Below are 22,773 nucleotides of genomic sequence, written 5' to 3' on the forward strand. Positions count from 1 at the left end.
AACAATGCCCCCAAAACATTGCCAGCAAGTGGGGTAATGAAATTGGGGGTAATTTTGACTTAGTATTACCAAATCCCTTCTTCTCTTCAAACCCATAATTGTCATATCATTATTTCTCGGTTGGACTTCTGCAACCTTCTTCTCACTGGCCTTCCTTCTTCTCACATCAGTTCGTTGGTTTCTATCCACCACTCTGCTGCTAAGATCATCTTCTTGGCTCGCCGCTCTGACCATGTTACTCCACTTCTGAAATCTCTACATCGGCTTCCAGTTCACCTCAGAATCCAATATAAACTTCTCCTGTTGACCTACAAAGCTTTTCACAGTCTAGCTCCTTCCTATCTTTCCTCTCTCATCTCACACTATTGCCCCGCTCGTGCTCTTCGCTCTTCTGATGCCATGTTTCTCGCCTGCCCAAGGGTCTCTACTTCCCTTGCTCGGCTTCATCCATTTTCTTCCGCTGCCCCTTACGCCTGGAACTCTCTTCCAGAACATTTACGAACTACAAGTTCAACCGCAGCTTTTAAAGCTCAGCTAAAAACTTTTCTTTTTCCTAAAGCTTTTAAAACTTGATTTTGATCTTACTTTTATACTGTTAGTTTTACTCTACCCTGTGCCTGTTTGGTGCATTCTCTTCCCCTTCTTATTGTTTTATTATGATTCTATTAGAATGTAAGCCTATGCGGCAGGGTTTTGCTATTTTATTGTTTTACTCTGTACAGCACCATGTACATTGCTGGTGCTATATAAATATAATAATAATAATAATAATAATAATAATAATAATAATAATAATAATAATAATAATGCACTTCTGGAACTTAGCCAGTTTGGAGCATCAAAACAAAAACAAACAAAAGAAGGGTTATCCGATTGGTAACCATAGAGAAATAAAAGCATCAACACATACAGATCATTTAGGAAAAGAAGCCAAAAGATAAAATTAAGTCTGACTTCTCTAACTGCCTCTGTATTGTTGAGAGCTGACAGACCTACGATTTAGAAAGTCATTAGACTGGAAACAGCATATGCATATCTTGATATGTCATGTGACAGATAGTCATTCCCCTGGATGAATGATTCCTGACTTCCCTGCCATAGGAAACATCTTCCCCTCCCAACCCCTGAGAAGGTCACTTTTGGAGGATAGCTTTTGCTTTGGAATTCTTAGCAAGTTGGCCTGGGCCCTGAGCTCAGTGTCACTTGCAAATTTGGAACTAGCAAGTGGGAAAGTTGTTTGCTTATTTCTTTGCATTTTTGTTTTTAAGCTCGTTGTTCCAATTGTTTCATTAATTACTAAAGGCAAATGGGGCAGGTAAGCAATAACAATCAAGGAAGACAAAGATGTCCTTAAATGATCATCACATAGCTTAATGCTTATCTCTCTGTTGGGAAGTGTATTGTGTTTGAAGAGACAGCACAACAGGTATAAATAGTTCCCTGGGGTGCGGGGAGGTCACTGTGTTTTCCTTGCTGGCGACACCAATTAGAAGTCACATTTTAATTTCTAGACAGCTGGTGTATCAAATTGCATCCTCCAAAAGGGGTCTCCATTACACTTGCCTGTACTGCAACAGCAACAAAAACATATTAAAGACAAATATACAAATGAATAAATCTTGCAAAACAGATTAAAGGTGCCAATTTGAACAAGAAATAACTCTGAGACAATCATGCTCAGGCTGACAACACTGTAAATTGGAGAAGATTTTCAGCAAATTATCTGCACGTCTTTGCCCACTACATCTTCTTTATTATAATATAGTATTAACTTTGCTTTGAAGCTCACGACAATTTGAGTAATGCACTGATAAGAGAAAATGATGGAGTGTTCATTTGCATTCATAACAGAATACTGTAATTTCATCGTTCTTATTTAATGTATGTCTTGCACTGGATGGGCTGCTACAAAACATTAACATCTTAAACTAGACCATACATGCAAGGAATGATTCATATTTTCCCGAAAGGGGAGACAGGGAGAGGTAGGGAAATTGAGGTATCAGTAAATAGTGGAAGGCTGAATCTGAAATGATGGGAAAATATAAAGTTAACACTAGAATTTGACAGATATTTCATGATGAAACCATGAAAACAGTTCTTGTCATGGTTTCCAGTCAATTCACAATTCGCTTCTGCACACCAATATTGATTGACAATATCATCAATGCCCATATTCCAATAGAATCTGAACCTTCCCATTGCTCATAAAGAGAATGGGAGAAACGAACTATACAGAAAAGCAAAATACTGCTATATAAGTATTGCTATAGCAGTACCAATTGTAGTAGCAACAGCAGCAGTAGAATTTTATTGTTTTGTCTTTTTTCCTATAAATGAAGGATTGTCTTTTAAGCATTTGGTAGCAAAATGGAAGATCTTATGCAATAAAGCAGGGAACAAGAACCACATTTGTCAGTTTCTTATGTCTTGAGGTGGGTGTTGTTTGTTTGTTTTATAGCTGTATTGTTCCCTGCCTCGATCCAAACGGAGAGGCGGGTAAGAAATAATTTATTATTTATAAATAAATTATTATTATTATTATTATTATTATTATTAATAATAATAATAATAATAATATGCAAAGTGCTGAATGCATAACAATAGGAAACAGACAGAATGGGCAGAATGGGCTAGTAGAAAAGTATGAGTAATAGCTTTGTAGTTAAGGTGCATTGTTTCTAATGACTATTGCAGAAGAGAAGAGAACATGCAAATATGGACTACATAAGGAAGTGATTTTATTCATTTAGGAGTACAATAATGCTGTTTTCCCTAGGGGAGAATGTTCGGTACATTTTCCTGTGCCCTAGTCAGAGGATAGGGCCCTACTATCACTCTGGGGCTCAGATGATGAGTCCTCAGCAACACCTCCATCTCTGCAATGTCTTCAACATTGCAGAAGCTAAAAGGAGGGATGTCTGTGACTGGGAAATCCGTCCCTTTTGGGGCTCACCATAGTTCTGTTGTGTGCTCAACAGCTTGCATATATGAGCTGAGCCGTGGGTTTTCCCTGAACGCCAGAATTTTTTTCCTGTATATATGTATATTTGAATCAGCCATAAATTTGTGTAATTGTGCAGTTTGCACAAATTGCAGCCACAATTCGCATAATTTGCTTAAAATGCAGTTGTAATATACATTTAAAAAAAGACCACTGAAAATCTGCTAGCTGGCCCGACACACTGCACACCGAGTTGGGCCAGCTAATGGAGGACAAGCTGAGGGGGGACCAAGCCTATGAAAGTTTGTCAAGCTCCACCCCCAACCAGATTCCTCCACCCTTCCTAGCTGAAATGTGTAAAACCAGGGCAGGATGCTTTAAAGAGAACAACCAGCTCAGCTACTTCGAGGAAGTGGGCAGAACAGCCCTTTTCTTAACGAGGCTACAAAAGGTTTCAACTTTCTGCTGAGGCAACATCTCTCTGTTACATTCAATGAGGGGAATTTTTCAAGCAGTCCAAGCTGATTGAGAGGCATCAAGGGAAATGATCCAGTTTGCCTGCACCTGAATGTTCCATGCTAAAGTCTTGTGAATTTGATCATTACCTAACATGACTATTTACTGTGACCATAAGGTATATGACTCAACTAAATGTGTTCTTAGCAGATGTACATTTGCTCCACTGTGACTGTATTGAAGAAGATCCTGATAATAAACTTTGCATGGCAAGGCCTTAACCTGATGAACTTTCCCCAAAGTAAGCTTAGTCCTGCTCCCTGTGAGCCTCAACCTTTCACAAAACAGTATAATGTGTGATCACGTGCATTTTAACCTTCGTGAAATATTCCTGCAATATCCAGTTCATAGGCATTAATACAATATCCAATGCACACACGATGGATGGATGTGGAAAAGTTGAGAGGGCCAAATTGCTATTTGCATTTAAAAGGTTGCAAAACACATAGCATTAATAAAAACATGAAATAAAGGCAGCAAAAGTTTCACAAATTGGCAGGGTGTTATGGCAGGAAGTAGCCTTTCCAAACCACTTTCCTGCCCTTGGCCTACACTTTAATAATAAAATAGTTTAGATAATAGGTTTATTTAAAATATAATCTAACCTGCAGTATTCTATAAGAGTCAAGAACAAACTGTACACATCACCAGGCTTATCAGATTATTTCAAAAACCCAGCAACTCCTCAATCCAACTACAGCAACTAAACATAGCCACACTTGGCCTGTTGTGATCAATACTTCATTTTTAGCAGATCAGAATCCCTCTCTACCTGAAGCAGAGTGTGTCTGCATTGTAGCTTATCTTCCCAGATGCCATTTTTTACTTAGGAAATTCTGTTCCGAAAATTAATTATATGTTGCAGTCTTCACCAGAAGCTGTTCCATTGAGACATCACCCGTCTTTGGGCCTTCTTCACCTTGCAGAAGCCGCGTTTCACTCAGCCACATTTACATCTTGTTATAAAAACTGTGGTTGTTATAAGAACTGTAAGTTTAAGAACTGGAGCTCCCTTTGCTCCCCTCCTCCTTCTTCGTCCCGTGTGTGTGTCCTGACTTTTAGATTATAAATCTGAAGGAAGGGACTGCCTTGTTTTTTTATTGATTTGCAAGCTGCTCTAGGAGCTTTTTTGGCTGAAGAGTGCAGAAAAATACTTTAAATAAATAGGTAAAACAACCTGACATTCATTAACAACTTTTCCCTTAATCACTTTTGGAGGCATTACTTACATCTTTACGTATGGAGACATGGCAGGTCAGCTATATTAGTTTCTTGATATAGGCGGTAACAAAGGTAGACCAGAGACAAGAAAACTGAGGCCTTTTCTACACCTAAAGGTTATCTCAGGAAAATGGAGGGATCATCCCTGCCTGCTCCTGGGATCCCCTGTGTGGCATTTGGATGCACAGGGACGATCCCGGGATATAGGGCTGGTGTAGTCATGCCCTTAGTATAGGGAAGGGGTAAAGTTGCCTGGTGTACTTTAATTTAAATACTCTCGGTTATTTTAACATGTTGGGGCCTAGTCCAGCATACTGCAGACCCATAGAACATTACTGATTTCCTTTATTTAAAACAAACAAAAATCCTGGTACGCTAGAATATTTTAAAAATATAGATGCTTTGGTCTGCATAGGCAGCACTGGACTATGAAGATGGGCACCAGGTTTTACTCTGCAAAGTCCATAGCCATCACATTTTATTTCCTGTTGCTACAACTACCATACAACTAATCTTACAACCAATGTGAAATTGTGGGCAGGTGAGCAAGTAGCCAACACTGGCCATAGAGCCAATAATTTGATCCGTTTCAACAAGTGCCCCTTTTTCTGTAGGGACGTACAAGAATATATTTTCAATTTGTATATTTTCTCAACTTGCTCCTTTCGCAACCCTGAATGTGACCAGGAGCACAATTTCCCGAAAAATGTTTGCACATTCCAAAACCAGTGATTGCGTTCACAAATGCACATTTTTCAAAAATAGGAGAAAAGGACACACTTTTGTAAAATGTGCAGTTTTTTCCAATCAAATGAACCCAAAATGAAGTTCGGAGATCCCGGGTTCTCCCAACCCAAGACTTACACTTGAAGGACAGTTCTTGGATCACCCACTTCTCCTCCATCACCGATAGTTAGTGTGTCGTAGCCAATCTCCAGATCAAATTCTTCAAAATTGATCTGAATAACCTGTAGTGGGAGAAAAAAATATCCTTAAGCATCTGCATTAATCTTTCTTTATCAACAGTACCATACTAATGCATAGAATACACAAAGGATCTCACTGTTGTTGTTTTAGGAATAATGGGGGTAAGTTCAGTCTCATACTTTATTTATAAAATCGAGTCATTTCTCCATGAAAATAATCCATGGAAGTATAAGGCAATACTTTACTACAGCTACTGTAATGTTTTTGTCAGTATAATGCAACCCCTAAGGCCAATATTCTAATTTAAATGTAGAAGTGTTACCTTTTTAATAACTTAAGTTAAATTAAAGCGCCAGAGGCAAGAATTTTATTATGCATCAATGGTTCTAGCTATAGCATTTCTGTTTTTAACTATGTTTCATGTAGTACACATACACACACACACACACACACAGAGAGAGAGAGAGAGAGAGAGAGAGAGAGAGAGTGAGAGAGAGAGAGAATGTATACAGACAGATGCAAAGTTTTAAAAATGAAGGTAGCACATTTATTCCCACTCAAATGATAAAAGGCAGATATAACATGACAGCAGCAATGTGATTGCAATTATTCACAGTAAATAAAATAAATTAGTTTAATATGCCATTTCTCTGTGTAGGGAAGATATACACGATAGTGGAAACCCTGGAGATACGTGGAAATGATTTATTTATTTTAAAGAAGTGTCCACATATCCTTCTCTATCTAAGGAAAAGGAAAGGAACCTCTCATGCAAGCACTGAGTCATTACTGACTCTTGGAGGGACGCCAGCTTTCGCTGACGTTTCCTTGGCAGGCCTTATAGCGGAGTGGTTTGCCGTTGCCTTCCCCGCTGCTGTTGCCTTCTTCTAAGGCACACCTAAATATGGTTTTCAACATACTTTTCAACATATATACCACATTTTCAACATGCATAATTCATCTCTATTTTCCTATGAGAGTGCTTTGTAGGAATAAGCCTGTGAATGACAGTTTTAATGTGGAAAGCAAGCTAGGACTGCAATTCTATGGTTATATAGGATTAGGCCCCAATGAAGTCTAGAGGGTTTATTTTTGAGTAAATATAGGCTTGCACTGTTAAATTATAGGGATAAAGAGAGATGATTTAATAAACACATCGGGGCAAGAACAAGTTATTTGGCTAAGAAATATTTTAGGTGTGTCCATTTGCTAGAACATGCGCTGTATATTCTTTTTCCTCAGAGCAGCAAAATCTCATGCTATATCACAAACTACTTTTGAAATTCTTCTCAATTCAAAAAGAGTTTTACCATCTGGCAAGGAGGGCAGCTGTTTCACAAACTAAAAACCAAAGCTGCCTTAGGCATACAGACCTATTCATACAGTTCTTCCAACCAGACTAATGTGCTTTCATTGCGAAAGAGTTAACTGGGTCTGTGTCTTTAGGATTATCTTTCCATTATGTACATTGGAATTGGGAGTTCAAACCTTCATCTGTAACAGAAAGGCATGGAACAGGAAGAGGTTTCAAAAGCATCTATAGGATCGCAGAATTTTTAGAGGACAATAGCCCAATTCCCTGGCTACATGGTATTTTGGACTTGTTTTCTTTGATCAACAGATCTTCCATGTCATATCACAAGCTGCTTTTGAAAGTTTGCTCAGATTCTAAAATGATTAGCTGTGTGGTGTGCTGGCTTGACATTTAAGAAACACAATCCAAAGCCAACTTGGTCATGCAAAACTAGTTCTGTGGTTCTTTGAATCCTGGCCAAAGTCTAAAAAATCCTATCCAAAATAATTTCAGGGAGCTAATGCATCACTGCTGCTCCATTTTTCCAGGACTAAGTAATTCAGTCCATAAAAATTCTGACAAAGAAAATTGCCAAAGAATTCCTAAGATTATTTTTAAAGTTATGAAATCTAATCTTGAATTATCTACATGTTAGATTTTTATTTATTTTTTTACAAAAAACTGACCAGATGTTAAGGGGGAAATGAAATAGTTTGCCAACTTTTTGAATTATTGGAGGTTATCAGTATGCTTAGAGGCACCTGACTAGGACGTGCTAATGCATTCCTCGAACAGTTTTGAAATAATGTACATATCAATAAACATTTCTTGGGAAAATGTTTGTAGTCTCTTTAAAACAACATCAATTTCAACATAATTATACTACTTAAATTAAGTAGTTAAAACAGATTGCAGTTCTTTTAGAGTCCCATCGTCTTTTAATCAAAATGCATTTTTTCAACCCATTCATATGCTCTGGGTGGGGGGGAATGATCTAGTCCAGTCTTCCCCAACCTGGTTCCCTCTAGTTGCTTAGGAATAAAACTCAGAATTCATGACCACTGGCCATACTTACTGGAAGTTACAGGAGTTGAAGTCCAAACCTTATAGAGGGCACCAGGTTGGGGAAGACTGATCTAAGCCTTCTCTCTCAATTTGAATTATGTCAAGAGACATTATATATACTACATTTCCTATATGAAAGAGGCTAAAATACACATGCACATAAGCAGAAATATATAACAGCATCAGGTATTATCCAGTTTCTCATCTCACACAAATCTACATGCATGCCCCTGGCCCATGGGCCTAATCCAGCCTGCAGAGGTTTTGCATCCAGCCCATGGTGTCTTCTTTAAGAATTCACACTCCTCAGACAGAGGGGGGTGGAGTTTAGGAGAGGTAAACTGGATGGAAGAACTTGTAAGACTTTAGTCAATCTCCAACTTTTGTTGAAGCAACTAATATCTGAGGTAGTGAGCTATCTGAGGTAGTGAGACTCCCCCTGCCTAAGGAAGGTAGATGAGCATATGCAGAATCCATCCATTTTTGTGAACCACCCAGAGAGCTTCAGCTATTGGTCAGTATAAATAAAAATCTATTCCAAAACTGACATCAAGGGCTCATCTACACCAAGCAGGATATTCCACTATGAAAGCAGTATGAAAGTGGTATATAAAAGGCAGGAGCCACATTACTTCTTTATAGCAGTATTGAAGTGCACTGATAACTCTTGGGGCCCATTGACATATACCATATACCGCTTTCATACCACTTTCATAGTGTTATATCCTGCTTGTTGTAGATATCTGATGGGCCCCAACAGTTGTCAGTGTACTTCAGTTCTGCTGTAAAGCAGTACTGTGGCTCCTGCCTTTTATATACCGCTATCATAACAGAATATCCTGCTTGGTGTAGATGAGCCCTTAGAAATGATGTTATCCCTCAACTCAAACTGGCCTTAGTTTGATGCCCCTTTAGTATCAATTTTCATTTGCTTTGCTCTGTCTCCAGAAGCTCCCCCTTTTTCTAACTATGCATGCTCCTATGTCTCATATGCAGTTCAGAGGATAAGCAATAAACAGTCCTGACTATAACTTCCAACCAACCAGATTGAATGTGAGTTTGCCTCTCCATTGGTATTCTCTGATTCCCATGGCAATGCCAGCCATTCCCAAGTTCATATTGTTAATCTTACTCATTAGTACCTGATGTCCATTACTTCTGGGCATATTTATTAGTGCCAGAAGCCAAGTGCTAGTAACAAAGGCTTGGATACAGAATTGTAATCAGTGTTTCACTAGAACTACAGGAAGAGGCAGAATGGCCATTTCCTCCTATTTCCCCTGCAGGTCCCACACTGCCAGCTCCCAAATCCTTTCAGTATCAGAGAAAATTACCACCCCACATCCTTCCTTCAACAGGAAACCCCCGTTGCATTCCTGTCCCCTCCATGATTAGAAGGAGATCTTTTATTCATGGATCAATAAGTCTGGATCCAACTTACAGTGTTGGAAAGTCGTTGTTTTCAGTAGGGCCAGTTTTTCTCCAAGTGGATTTTTTTTGCCATTTATTTTTTAAAGCAAATCCCTTGGCTTACAGTTTCATATCATGCCCTGAATTGCTTTATCCGATTATCATATCAGTTACTGGCAGGTAATAACATTATAAATGATTTCTCTTCTACAGTTTTATAATAACAGCCCATCCCCTGAATATGGATGAGCAAGGTGTGAAAACACCCCCCCCCCAAAAAAAAAACATTCAGGATGCAAGCTGAACCACTTACCACCACTGTAAACTTTTACTAGCAAAGAGAAATGCAGCCACCCACTTTTATTCCAAAAATCTGTACAGTGGATATATGCCATTTGGGGGGGGGGGGGACATTTTTGAAAGGAAATGAACCATATGACATTAGCCCTATTCAAGCATCTGTTTGTATGTACACAGTTCCAATGAGAGTAGTGGAGTATTGAGCATGATAAAGTTCCTCCCATTCAAATGCAGTTATCCTTGGATATGTCACGGAAATAAGGATTTATTTATTTTTTACTTGTCAAAGTAAAAAAGTCAAATCAAAAGGTCAAATCAAAAAAGATTTCAGGTTCTTGCTATAACACTATCCACATTGCATAGGTGTAAATTAACTGAAATCCTAAAGATTTCTCTAAAGCAATAAGAATAAAGGAAACATTTATAAACCGCCCAGAGAGCTTTGGCTATGGGGTGGTATAAAAATGTGGTTAACAACAACAACACATATTGTCATCACTGAATCAAACCGCTCTTAGACCCTGGTGCCAAGCAGGGGCAAGGTCCTAAATTTGTCTTAAGGATAGGAATGACCCACAGACCACTGTTTCAGTCAATATAACAGCTGGCTGAAAATAGTTAAATAAGATGTGGCTGGGTTTGGAGAATCACAGTGAGGAAAGAACCATCATGGTTTCTGCCCCTGTGCATGTGACATATGCACGCCCAGCATTTGCATAATCTCCCACAATGCAGCGGAGGTTGGTATGTGTGCGAAACTGGCGTGGGACGTAGTGGTTGTCCCTTCATACCCATCCTAAAACCCACAACGTGCAGTAGAAGATCCAGGGTGGGTATAAAGTGACCACTGCTGCGCCCCGTGCCAGGTTTGCACAACATGCCAATCCCCACTGCATCGTGGGACATTATACAAATGGTGCTCAAGCACAGCATTCACAGGGGCAGGGGAAGGAGCCATGGTCAGTGTGCCCACTGAAGGCCAGGCCACTCAAAAACCCTATAACATCTGATGCCTACCAAGATAAAGAACTGTTGCAGGAAGACAACCAGCACCTATAAAATACGCCCCCCTCCCAGGGAAGAATTTACACCAGGGGTTGCAGCATACAAAACTATGTATGCTGCAATTCCCAGTGCATCATTATAAAGCTTTACACTGAAACCTGCATATATAATTTTCAAACAGTATTAATAAAATCATTTTTTTCATATTAAGGTTTGTTGTGTAACAGAAGTAATCCCTATTACTTTGTATCATGTTTACACAGAAGCAAGGTTAAGAAATGTAATCAGTCTCAGTAACCATTTATTTACTCTCTAAACAATGCATGTTTTGTAAATAAGGACACTTTAAATAAACAAAAATTAATGAATTACTCCAATATTTTTTTTAAAAAAAAAAAAATCACCAAGATAATGCCCATGTGGGGAAATAAACAAAAACAAAATGCAAATAGATCATGCAACAAATACAAAATGAGTTACCCTTTAATTAAATAAAAACATTTGCATATAATATCTTGTTTTCCCTATAAAATCAAGTGAATCAATTACCTTTTGTTTTATAAAAACTGAAAACACTGTAGAATTTATTGCTTTTATTGTTTAGACTTTCATGGAATAGCATGGTTTAATCATAGATTCCCTTAAATGCCTTGCATATATTAACATTTGTAATGTGCCTTCTGTATGTTAGAACTGCCAAATTAGAATTTAGTTGTTAAGCATTTCAAGGCTGTGCCTATCCGTGTAGAATACAGCATAGGACTTTCCTTTAAAATTACATATTTAAAGTTCATTTATAAGTGATGCCTGCACGTGCCACCCTCAATAGTTCCAATGGCTGGCAGTAGGATGGGGATATGGACATATGAATTGTATCCAATGGAAAGCATTGTGTCTGACGTGTTGTAAGATTATTTGGTAGCTTTGCCAGAGGGATTTGATCTGTAATAGCTGTTTCACAGGCTCAAGTCATTACCTGAATGTGCAGTCATGTGATGAACACACATGGGAGAATTTAGAATTGATTCTCAATTGACTTTTCTTTTCTTTTTTGCACTTCGGTATGCAAACAATTTCAACTATAAGGGATATTCTAACTGTAGAGACATGATTTTAAAAATGGATGTGTGTGTGTGGGACCAATTGGATTCAGATTGAATGTTCCACAAGGGCATTTCTGCCGCGTCCGGCAAAGCCTGGGCGCGGGGAAGCTTTTGTGGGTGGGGGGGATGAGCACGAGACGTGCCCATCGCTTATTGGATGGACACATCCGGGCCTTGGTGGAAGGGTGTGAAGTGGCTATATATGTTTGCCTTACCCCTTCCACCTCCTCTTTTGCTGCGCGGCTGTCGGAGAGTTTACTCCGAGCAGCCGGCTATCGCGGGAAGGGAGAGACGCGTCCTTACCAGCTCCGGAGCACGCGGAGGAGGCTTCGGAGGGAGAGGCAGCGTCACCAGCAGCAGCGAGGCGCTGAATTTGGCCCTGTTTGGGCCGCAGGTTTCTGGGGAGCTTTTTCGACGCCTCAGCAGCGGAAGCGCCGAAGAGGGGCGGCGGCAGCAACAGCTGCGCCCCAACTTGGGAGCCATCCCCGACCCTTACGGGCACTTGAGTACTCCTTGGGGTGGCTTTACATTGCGGGGGGGGGGGGCAGAGAGGAGCAGCGGCAGTAGCTGCTGCTCCGCGCGCGAGCTACCTGCATCGTTTACCTGCCTCGTTGCCTTGTAAACATCCCCTCTCTGACCTGCGTAACTGAAGGCTCCAGCCAACGCCTGGTCTCCCCAGGCCAAACGGCAGCAGGGAAGCGCCTTGTGAAGGCTATAGGCCTCCGAGGGAGGCAGCGCGTGCGGGGCAATGGGCTGCAGCCTAGTTGCAGCCTGGTGGCCACGAGGCTTGCACTACAGGCCTTGTGAGAAAGGCTTCTCAAGCCCAACTCAGGTTTTCTTGTTTTTGGGGTTGTTTTGTGTTCAGTAATTAAGTATTCTAAGTTAATTTTTGAAACTTAAGGTTGATTTGTGGGACGTTTGAATGTATAAGTCACAAAGGGTTTGTTGGACGTGTGTTGGATTTAAAACCGTAAATAGTAGAGTTTTAATTTTATTAATTTTTAATTAATTATTATTATTGTTATTAATTTTATTATTATTATTATAATTTTTCCCCTCGGTTGGTTGTGGCACATTTGAATTTATAAGCCACAAAGGGTTTGTTTGAGGCTTGTTTGATTTATAATTATAATTAGTAGGTTTTTAATTTATTAATTTTAATTTATTATTATTATTATTATTATTATTATTATTATTATTATTATTATTATTATTAGTGTAGGAGCCAGCCACTTTGCTGAAGCTAAGCAGGGTGGGTCAGAGTTTTGATAGGAGACCAAATTGAAAAGTTGTCTATCATTTAATTATTACTAAACATTTGGTTTCGGGATACAATATAGGGTTGTCGTTTTTTCCCTGTCAATTGGCAAATTTAATATGGCTTCAAAAAAAGGCAGAGGTGGTCCAAAGGGCAAAGGGAAAGCCCCACGCATGCAAGCAAAGCGTGCCAGGCCCCGAGGGGATTCTTTGGACGAGGAATTGGATCCAAATAATGCTTCTCTTTTAGCTAGGATACAGGCAATGGAAAAGGAGAAAGGGTTGAGGGTCACACCTTTGCCTACTCTCTCTGTTAGTAAGGGCACTGCTGTCTTACACACACGTAAGAGAACTCAAGATAATTTGTTACAATCTCTTGCTAGTAGGATGGACATATTAGAGGCATCTACCAGTCAGGGTGTACAACAGCAGCAGGAAGACAATCCGGAACCAGCACAAGAAAACTAGGCAGTACAATCCACCTTGCCTGTTGATACAGCGCTGGCTGCACCGGACAGATTCATGACAGGTATGCCCAGTGAACAATTGGATAGTACAGGTACAACAGGACAACATATTTCTCAGAACCACACACTAATGCCCCCTTGGGGATGGTATACTTGGATTCCCGGGCCTGCCTTTACGCAGATGCAGGGTGTAGGCAAGCTCAGTTTGGCTGCACCAACAGCATCAGTTGTACTTCAGGCCTCCAGTAGTACAATGAGGGGGACAACTCAGGAAGCCAGTGATGTAATGACTACTAGGTCAGCAATACCTTCACCTCCACCGGTTCCTGTTGTTCAGTTGTCTTCTACTGGGCAGGGCATAGAGCAAGGAACCACGGTCACCCCCGCCACTGAATCGGCAGCGACAGTTCCACCAAATCCGTAGAGTAGACACCTCTACGGTTGTTTCTGTCAATCCAGTGGCGATGGAGAGCGAAGGGCAGGGAACAGTGGTGCCTAGCAATGTATCCGGAGCCCCGGCAGGTTCACAGGAGACAGTAAGTGTAGGAACTGGTGGTCAGACTTCTCAAACAGGAGAGGCTTGTGCAGCAGTATGGGGAGGCCCAGCTGGGGACATTCCATCTGCGGCATCTGAGTATAAGCAAACAGCTCAGGACCTGTTGGCTGGAATCGATCGGCAAGCGATACCAAAGGTAGAATCATAGAATCATAGAATAGCAGAGTTGGAAGGGGCCTACAAGGCCATCGAGTCCAGCCCCCTGCTCAGTGCAGGAATCCACCCTAGAGCATCCCTGACAGATGGTTGTCCAGCTGCCTCTTGAATGCCTCTAGTGTGGGAGAGCCCACAACCTCCCTAGGTGGCTGATTCCACCGTCGCACTGCTCTAACAGTCAGGAAGTTTTTTCCTGATGTCCAGCCGGAATCTGGCTTCCTTTAACTTGAGCCCGTTATTCCGTGTCCTGTACTCTGGGAGGATCGAGAAGAGATCCTGGCCCTCCTCTGTGTGACAACCTTTTAAGTATTTGAAGAGTGCTCTCATGTCTCCCCTCAATCTTCTCTTCTCCAGGCTAAACATGCCCAGTTCTTTCAGTCTCTCTTCATAGGGCTTCGTTTCTAGACCTCTGATCATCCTGGTTGCCCTCTTCTGAACACGCTCCAGCTTGTCTGCGTCCTTCTACTACACCGCTTGGGTATTATTTACTCCCTGCTACATGTGAAAAAATATTGCGGGGGGAATACATTGACCTTTTCGCATTATTGTACATGGAGTTAGAGCCCAAGGAAAAGGAGAGGGTCGGTGAAAAGGAGTTTGAAAGATTGAGCAGAAGAAGGGTGGTGAGAACTTGGGCCAACTGGTTGCCAGGTTATTTAATTTATATGGGGGTCATTCAACAGCGATTCCCAGAGCGGGGATATGTTTTAACTAAGTACCTTGATGTAATCTATCGAGCGTACACTGAATAGGAAGGCGGAGCATGGCTCATATACATGAGGCATTTAGGAAGAAGGCGGCGTTCGATCATTCGGTGCAATGGGACTTGCGGGATCAGGACTTGTGGTTACAATTCATGACCCCGACAAGGCCTGCTTCTGGCGAACAAGTGGACATTGGGCACATTATTACAAAACAGCAACCCGCACACAGCGTTGAGGGTGGTGCGGGGCAGGGGGTTCAATCCCGCCTTCCCTGCTGGGATTACAGTTTACGGGGAATGTGCTTTAGGACCCCTTGTAAATTCAAACATGAGTGCACCATTTGTGGGAGATTACACCCCTCCTCTCTTTGTACAAGAACAAAGCGAGGTCGTGGGGGACACAAGGAAGGACAAGGGGGTAGAAAGCGAGGTGGCCCCTCTCAGCAGTCTGGTCCAAAAGGGCCCCAGTCCAGTTAAAATTGTTCCTTTGAAGTACTGGTTGTCTGCATACTCTAACAGGTGGGATGCAACAATTTTAGAATTAGGTTTTTCACAGGGTTTTCGTATACCGTTCGAGGGCCCTAGCACAGCAATTTTCGCATCGAACCAGAGTTCCGTGGCCTCTAAGAAGGAGCTTGTAAAGGAAAAATCCAGAAAGAAGTATTAGCCGGTAGAGCTATAGGACCCTTCCATGACATCCCAATTTGTAATTTCAGAATTTCACCTCTAGCAACAGTGCCCATGAAGAGCCCAGGTTAATTCACAACTTGTCCTTTCCCAGGGGTGATTCTGTTAACTATCATATTCCGAATCATTTGAGTTCTGTCAAATATGCATCATTTGACTCAGCTGTGCTGATGATCCGGAGCAATGGTCGCTGGGCCTTGATGGGGAAATGCGACTTGAAGTCTGCCTTTCGCACGACCCCCTAGTTGCCTTGAGGCAGGTGAAGAAGATAACTCTGGTACAGCTTCAGGGATTGCATCGACCCCATCATCATGTTCGTATCACCAGAGATATGAAAGAGGATATGGACATCTGGTTACAATTTCTAACCCGCTTCAGTGGCATTTCCTTTTGGCGGCAGGATTTGTTAGTCGAGGCAGAGATGCAAGTCCACGTGGACGCATCCAGCACATGGGGATTCGGGATGATTTGGGGCGACAGGTGGTGTGCCTAATGCTGGCCTGTGGAATGGTTGGATTCTCCGACTTGTAAGGACTTAACCTCCCTGGAATTTTTTCCAATTGACGTAGCAGCCCATATTTGGGCGTCTGAGTTAGCCAACTCAGTTGTGCACTTTTGGTGCGACAACCAGGCCACTGTCCAAGTCATCAATCCCTTGTCTTCATGCAATCCCAGGGTAATGTGTCTTGTGTGTCTCTTCACGCTACATTGCCTTAGGCATAACATCTTATTTAGAGCCAGACATATTCCCGGTTTAGAAAACGCCATAGCTGACGCTTTATCGCGTCACCAGGTTCAGAGGTTTCAGGAGTTTGCACCGTGGGCCAGGCAGCTTCCGGAACCAATGCCCCTGGGGATGGAGCGACACTACTAACGATTTTAGAGTTCGTCGCATACTTGAGGGTTGGGCTAGGGAATTACCAAGCAACCCAGATAGTAGACTTCCTATCTTCCCTGAGATTTTGATGGGTCTTCAGGCTCAGTAGTGTCTGATCCCCACGTCAATTTTTTTTTGAAAGAAACTTTTTCATGCAGCAGCATTAACGGCCTTTTTGGGGGCTTTTCGGATTTCTGAATTGCTGGTTTTGTCCAAACGTGACACGTCAGTTAGGGCATTGCAATTGCAGGATCTGCAGCTTACACCGCTTCGGGTGGCAATTGCCCTTTGGCGATCCAAAACCGATCAAGAAGCTAAAGGTAGCCAGGTGGTGCTCGGTCGAGCTTACATGGAGGAGTTATGCCCTGTAACAGCATTATCCGAGTTCCTACAAGTTTGAGGCAATACACCCGGTCCACTCTTCTGCCATCAAGAATTTTCTCCTTTAACCAAATTCCAGTGTTGGGTGGTATCAAAGCGGGCACTGCAGGCATTTGTCTTGCAAGACGGGCATTTTGGTACCCATTCTTTCAGAATTGGCACAGCATCTACAGCGACTAATATAGGTTTTATTGCATCCAGAATGCAAGCGATCGGGAGATGGCAGTCCAAAGCCTTTAAGGGATATGTGCGTCAACTTCCTAAGTTTTAATTTGTGCCTGTTCAATGGTTGATTATTCCATGTTTGTTACAGATCTCTGGAGTGGCCGAGCCCCAGTTCGGGTTGCCCTGTGTGGGCACAGTATGATCTTCTGGGCCAACAGGAGGGCGTCTCATTCTGCTTTTGGAACACAGTTGGGCATGAGTCGTCGTGCCAACCTACAGTGGTGGGGCCGACGCAGAATGTGGTGGGAGCGCCTCCTCCCCACCTTGTTTCAGGAGATGGTTGGCCCGCCCCCACAGGTGTTGCTGTTACATCTCGGGGGGGAATGATCTGGAGGCTGCTCAAGGGCAAGGCTCTCATTTGGCAGGCCATCGAGGATTTTCAGGTTTTCAGGCAACAATGGCCTGGGGTGGTGATCATATGGTCTTGCATTCTGCCCAGGTTCGTCTGGCAGAATGGGCATGACCATTGGGCCATGGAAAGAGCCCGCAAAAAAGTGATCACCGAAATTTACAGAGATCTACGCAAACATGGCGATATCAGCATTCAGCACCTTTCAATTAACTTGAGCCGGAGGGAGCTTTAGAGGCAAGATGGGGTAAACTTATCCGATCTTGGTAATGACATATTCCTGAAAGATCTGCAACAGGGCATTGCTAGTGTTATTTCGGCTAGGTGGGGGGGCATCGACTAATCAAGTGGCTTGTCGTACCCTGTGGCGCTAGGTACGGGCATCCATAGGGATTCTGAATTGGTGAGCATTTACGGGCGCTATTTAAAGCGATTGGTAGGTCCGAGGCTCCCAGTTTTGAGCCCAGCGGCCTAGCTAGGGAGATAAGACCTACCTTTGGGGCCAACCCTACTCATCCACTCTGAACCGGGCGGTCTGAGTTGGGGGTGACAAAGGAAGGCTCCCCTACCCCGACAGGGGAGGCCCGTGGGGAGACGCATGGCGTAGCGCCTCTACACGGGTCAGGAATGACTCGCCCGATTGAAGCGGCCTGAAACAGGCTAAAATGGATGCCCGATAGGTTGCAACCCCCTCTTGCAGATCGCTAAATAAATAAGTGGCCCTGTTTAAACCCAGCTATGTTGTCTGTCTCGTTATTTATCCACCTACACTCCACAAGGGCATTTCTGCCGCGTCCGGCAAAGCCTGGGCGCGGGGAAGCTTTTGTGGGTGGGGGGGATGAGCACGAGACGTGCCCATCGCTTATTGGATGGACACATCCGGGCCTTGGTGGAAGGGTGTGAAGTGGCTATATATGTTTGCCTTACCCCTTCCACCTCCTCTTTTGCTGCGCGGCTCCCTCCCTCCCTCCCTGTAAACAGTGTGGGCTTGCTGGTTGCCTTGTTGGGGGCCAAGTAGGAATTTTTTACTCATATACTGAATTGTACATGAGTTTTTTTCGCCTACTTCACACTGTAAGACAGCTTGGGAGTTTAAATAGGTTGATTTGCTAATTTGGTCACATTTATTTGGCGCTAGGTACGGGCATCCATAGGGATTCTGAATTGGTGAGCATTTACGGGCGCTATTTAAAGCGATTGGTAGGTCCGAGGCTCCCAGTTTTGAGCCCAGCGGCCTAGCTAGGGAGATAAGACCTACCTTTGGGGCCAACCCTACTCATCCACTCTGAACCGGGCGGTCTGAGTTGGGGGTGACAAAGGAAGGCTCCCCTACCCCGACAGGGGAGGCCCGTGGGGAGACGCATGGCGTAGCGCCTCTACACGGGTCAGGAATGACTCGCCCGATTGAAGCGGCCTGAAACAGGCTAAAATGGATGCCCGATAGGTTGCAACCCCCTCTTGCAGATCGCTAAATAAATAAGTGGCCCTGTTTAAACCCAGCTATGTTGTCTGTCTCGTTATTTATCCACCTACACTCCACAAAGCTTTCATTCATGGAAAGATCCAAGAACCAGCAGAGGACCCTTCGAAAAACCAGCAGGGGCAGCCTCCCATATGGAGGTGTATGTGTAGCCTATGGGGCAGTAAAACTAAAAGTATGTTCTGTTATATTGGTTTGTTTGTCCACATGGAATGATGAAAGAAGTCTACAGCCAAAGTATCTAGGGAGGTGGTGGGCTCTCCCGCACTAGAGGCATTCAAGAGGCAGGTGGACAGACATCTGTCAGGTATGCTTTAGGGTAGATTCCTGCACTGAGCAGGGGGTTGGACTCGATGGCCTTATCCACCCCTTCCAACTCTGCTATTCTATGATTCTATGAAAAGGCAATTTGCAGTGATTTGCCCACCCCCCTGCTATTTTCTCTAGAGTAGACTTTTGAGAAGGGGCAGGGAGCTGCAGGAAGAAGGAGAAATTGGAACAGGGGAAAGCCTTTTCCCAGTATCTGGCATGAATGGACTCCCTGATTGCAAGTCTATATCCTACCCAATGGGTCCTCCTTAACTTGCTGATATGAATATTCTGCATATGTTAGAACTGTCAGTTGATTTGGGCTCAGGATGCCTAGTACTTCCAAGTAATCAAACATGCAATATTTAAGACACAATACACTCTAATGACTCTTTAGTTAGATTGATACATAACACTTCCACTGTAATTTCTTAAAAAGCAGTTCCCATGAGGGGAAGCATTATTACTTTAATATATCTGATCATTCATACTAGTATTATTGAAAACTGTTCTAGCTGGTGGTATATTGAAACTGAAATTTGGTGCAGTTGTTTTCCCTTTTTCTAAAAGGTTGAATTGGCTGGCTATAAGAGCTTCAAACTAAAACATGATAGTATTTTTTTGGGGGGGGGTATTTTTGGCCCTACCCATTTCCCCTTTAGTCTTACCCTATTTGCCTGCGGCCCAGCTCATCACTGAAATGTAGTTTCTGATAGCTTAGATGAAATTGATTTTGGCCCTTGGGCTGAACGAGGTTGTCTACCAGTTGTGCTCCTTCATGGAGAAGGCAGATCTGACAAAGGCCTAATCTACACCAAGCAGGATATTGCACTATGAAAGTGGTATATAAAAGGCAGGAGCCACACTATTGCTTTATAGTGGTATTGAAGTGCACTGACAACTGTTGAGGCCCATTGACACATACCATATACCGCTTTCATACTGCTATATCCTGCTTGGTGTGGCTCCTGCCTTTTATACACCGCTTTCATTGTGCAATATCCTGCTTGGTGTAGATGAACCCTAAGTGATCCATGCCTTCATCTCCTCTGCGTGGCTACACTTGAAGAACATTTGGACACTACAGCTAATGCAAAATGCAGTGGTCAGATTGCTTTCTTGCTTTTCTGCCCATGTTACATCTGTTATGTATCAACTGAAATAGTTACAAGACTGTTTCCAGGCACAACATAAGGTGTTGGTGCTTACCTATAAAGTCCTAAATGGCTTTGAGCTGGGATAAAGACCACCTGTTTCCATATGTACATGATCTTCTCCAACCTAGTGCCCTCCAAATGATTTGGACTACTCCCAGTATTCTTGATCTTTTGGCCATGCAGGCCAACTCTCTAGACCCTGCACCTATCCTCCTGGTTTTGCACATTTCTTGCCTAGAGATACCTTTATAATGTATGCAATTTCATAAACATTGTCCAAAAATTGGGATTGCTAAAAGGTGGCCAGATTGCTGGTGGAACTAAATTATTTGGGAGGTGTTTTTTTTTTTTTTTTAAAAAAAAAAGCCCATCAATGAACTCCAAAAAGATCTCTCCAACCTGGAGGAATGGGCATTAAAATGGCAAATTTGGTTCAATGTAAGCAAGTGTAAAGTGATGCACACTGGGGTAAAATAAATCCCAACTTCATTTATACACTGACACTGATGGGTTCTGACCTGGGCCACAGCTAGACCTAAGGTTTAACCTGGGATCATCCAGGGTTCGCCCCTGCCTGAGCACTGGATCCCCTGTGTGTCACCTAGATGAACAGATTTGACCCCTGGACGATCCAGGGATAAACCTTAGGTCTAGCTATGGCCTTGGTAGTGACTGACCAGCAAAAGGATTTGTGGGTCATAGTAGATGTGGAGCTCTATGGAAAAGGAACACCGCTCTGAGATTATCTGTATGCCGCCCTGAGATCTCAGTGATATAGGGTGGGATACAAACGTTTTAATAAAACAAATAAATAAATAAATTTCATGTTCAGGATCATTAGGAAAAGAATTAAAAAAATACAACTTCCAATATTGCATTGCCTTTATATAAATCTGTTTGAATATTGTGTACAGTTCTGGCGAGTGCACCTTAAAAAGGATATTGTAGAATTGGAAAGGGTGCAGAAAAGGCTAAACAAAACGACCAATGTGCTGGAGCTCCACTATGAGGAAAAGTTGCAACATTTGGGACTCTATATAAATCTATGTGGGGGCAGGATAAAGTTATATAAAATTCTGCATGATGTGAAAGTAGTGGATAGCAAGAATTTTTCCCCCTCTGTCTCTTATATTGCTAGAGACCAGGCTTTAAAACAGGATTAGAAATATTAATGGAGGATAAGGCTATCCATGACTCCTAATAATGATGGCTATATATTACTTCCATTACCAGAGGCAGTATGACTTTGAATACCAATTGGTGTGGAATACAAGTGGAAGAGCTATTACACTTATGTCTTACTAGTGGGCTTCCTTTAGGCATCTCGCTGTACCGGTGGAGACTGTTGGTTCCGATGTCAGTGTAGGAATAAATCCACTCAAGGTTTCAGAACACCAAGGAGCTATCCAAGGTGCTGAACCCTATCCTCAAAATATCAGAGCCACCAGCCTCCACTGGATTGGACAGTGTAAGAACAGAATGCTAGGCTAGATAGTTCTTTGGCCTGATCCAACATGCCCCTTCTTGCATTCTTACATTGCCCAGGGGCCTTTCAAAACCTGGAATCAGTATCGTTTTTGCAGGTCATTGGTTCTTCTATCTTCCTCACCCACTTCCAGCATGTATCTCTGCAGCCTTTGCAGCACAAAAGGACGTGCAACTTCTGGCAACACTTCACTATGTCAACACCCTTTTTGCCATTGGTCTTGTCTTGTCTGGAAGTGTATTAATCCTCATGGGCTTTTGTTGTTAGCAACCCTCAATTATGCCATTGTGGTCAGTTTGCACAACATTGTGGCCTATATTTTATGGGTTGTTGTGTTGTGAAAACCAGATCAGTGTAATGTGTTATGTTTAGGATTGAAGTTGTGTTGTCTCTTTGGGATTACAGTTATATGTTATTTGATGTTTTATTGACACACTAGATTTTCATTGTTGTTTTGAAACAGGTGATGAACTAGATGGCACAATATGTAATTTATAGATAGATATCAGACAGACCTACAGATACATAATGCATTATGTATGATGCATTTCAACAATTTAAGGAATATGAACTCCACACAGATATAATGATAAAGATATAATGACCCTGTGAAGGATATGAATCATGTAACTACTTTTGTAAGTATATAGAAGAATTATTAAATGAATGTAATGGACAACAAGGAAAATCCAGTTTTAAAATAGGAACAGTAATCTCTTTTCAGCAGTCTTTCCAGATATGAATAATAATGGAATTGGCAGGGGACAAATGCATTGTCCTCTGAGAAATGTTTTCCATCTAGCTTAGAGGTGAACACCCAAGGAACAGGACTGGCCAAGGAATGAGTTTAAAACAATTACAGCATTCTGTAATATATACAGACCTGGGCCGGATCTAC

The 22,773-nt window shown here is 42.4% G+C and overlaps 1 protein-coding gene across 1 annotated transcript in view; it reads right to left on the reverse strand.

Moving 5' to 3' along the window:
- Window positions 1-22,773, reverse strand: part of CSMD3 (CUB and Sushi multiple domains 3) — a 787,235-nt gene that overhangs the window by 334,269 nt on the left and 430,193 nt on the right. Inside the window, exon 11 of the mRNA XM_063131067.1 lies at window positions 5,546-5,649. Coding sequence (XP_062987137.1) covers window positions 5,546-5,649 — 104 coding nt within the window. The remainder of the gene's footprint in view (window positions 1-5,545; window positions 5,650-22,773) is intronic.

The sequence above is a fragment of the Elgaria multicarinata genome, chromosome 7 (assembly GCF_023053635.1).
Source record: "Elgaria multicarinata webbii isolate HBS135686 ecotype San Diego chromosome 7, rElgMul1.1.pri, whole genome shotgun sequence".
Lineage (NCBI taxonomy): Eukaryota > Metazoa > Chordata > Lepidosauria > Squamata > Anguidae > Elgaria > Elgaria multicarinata.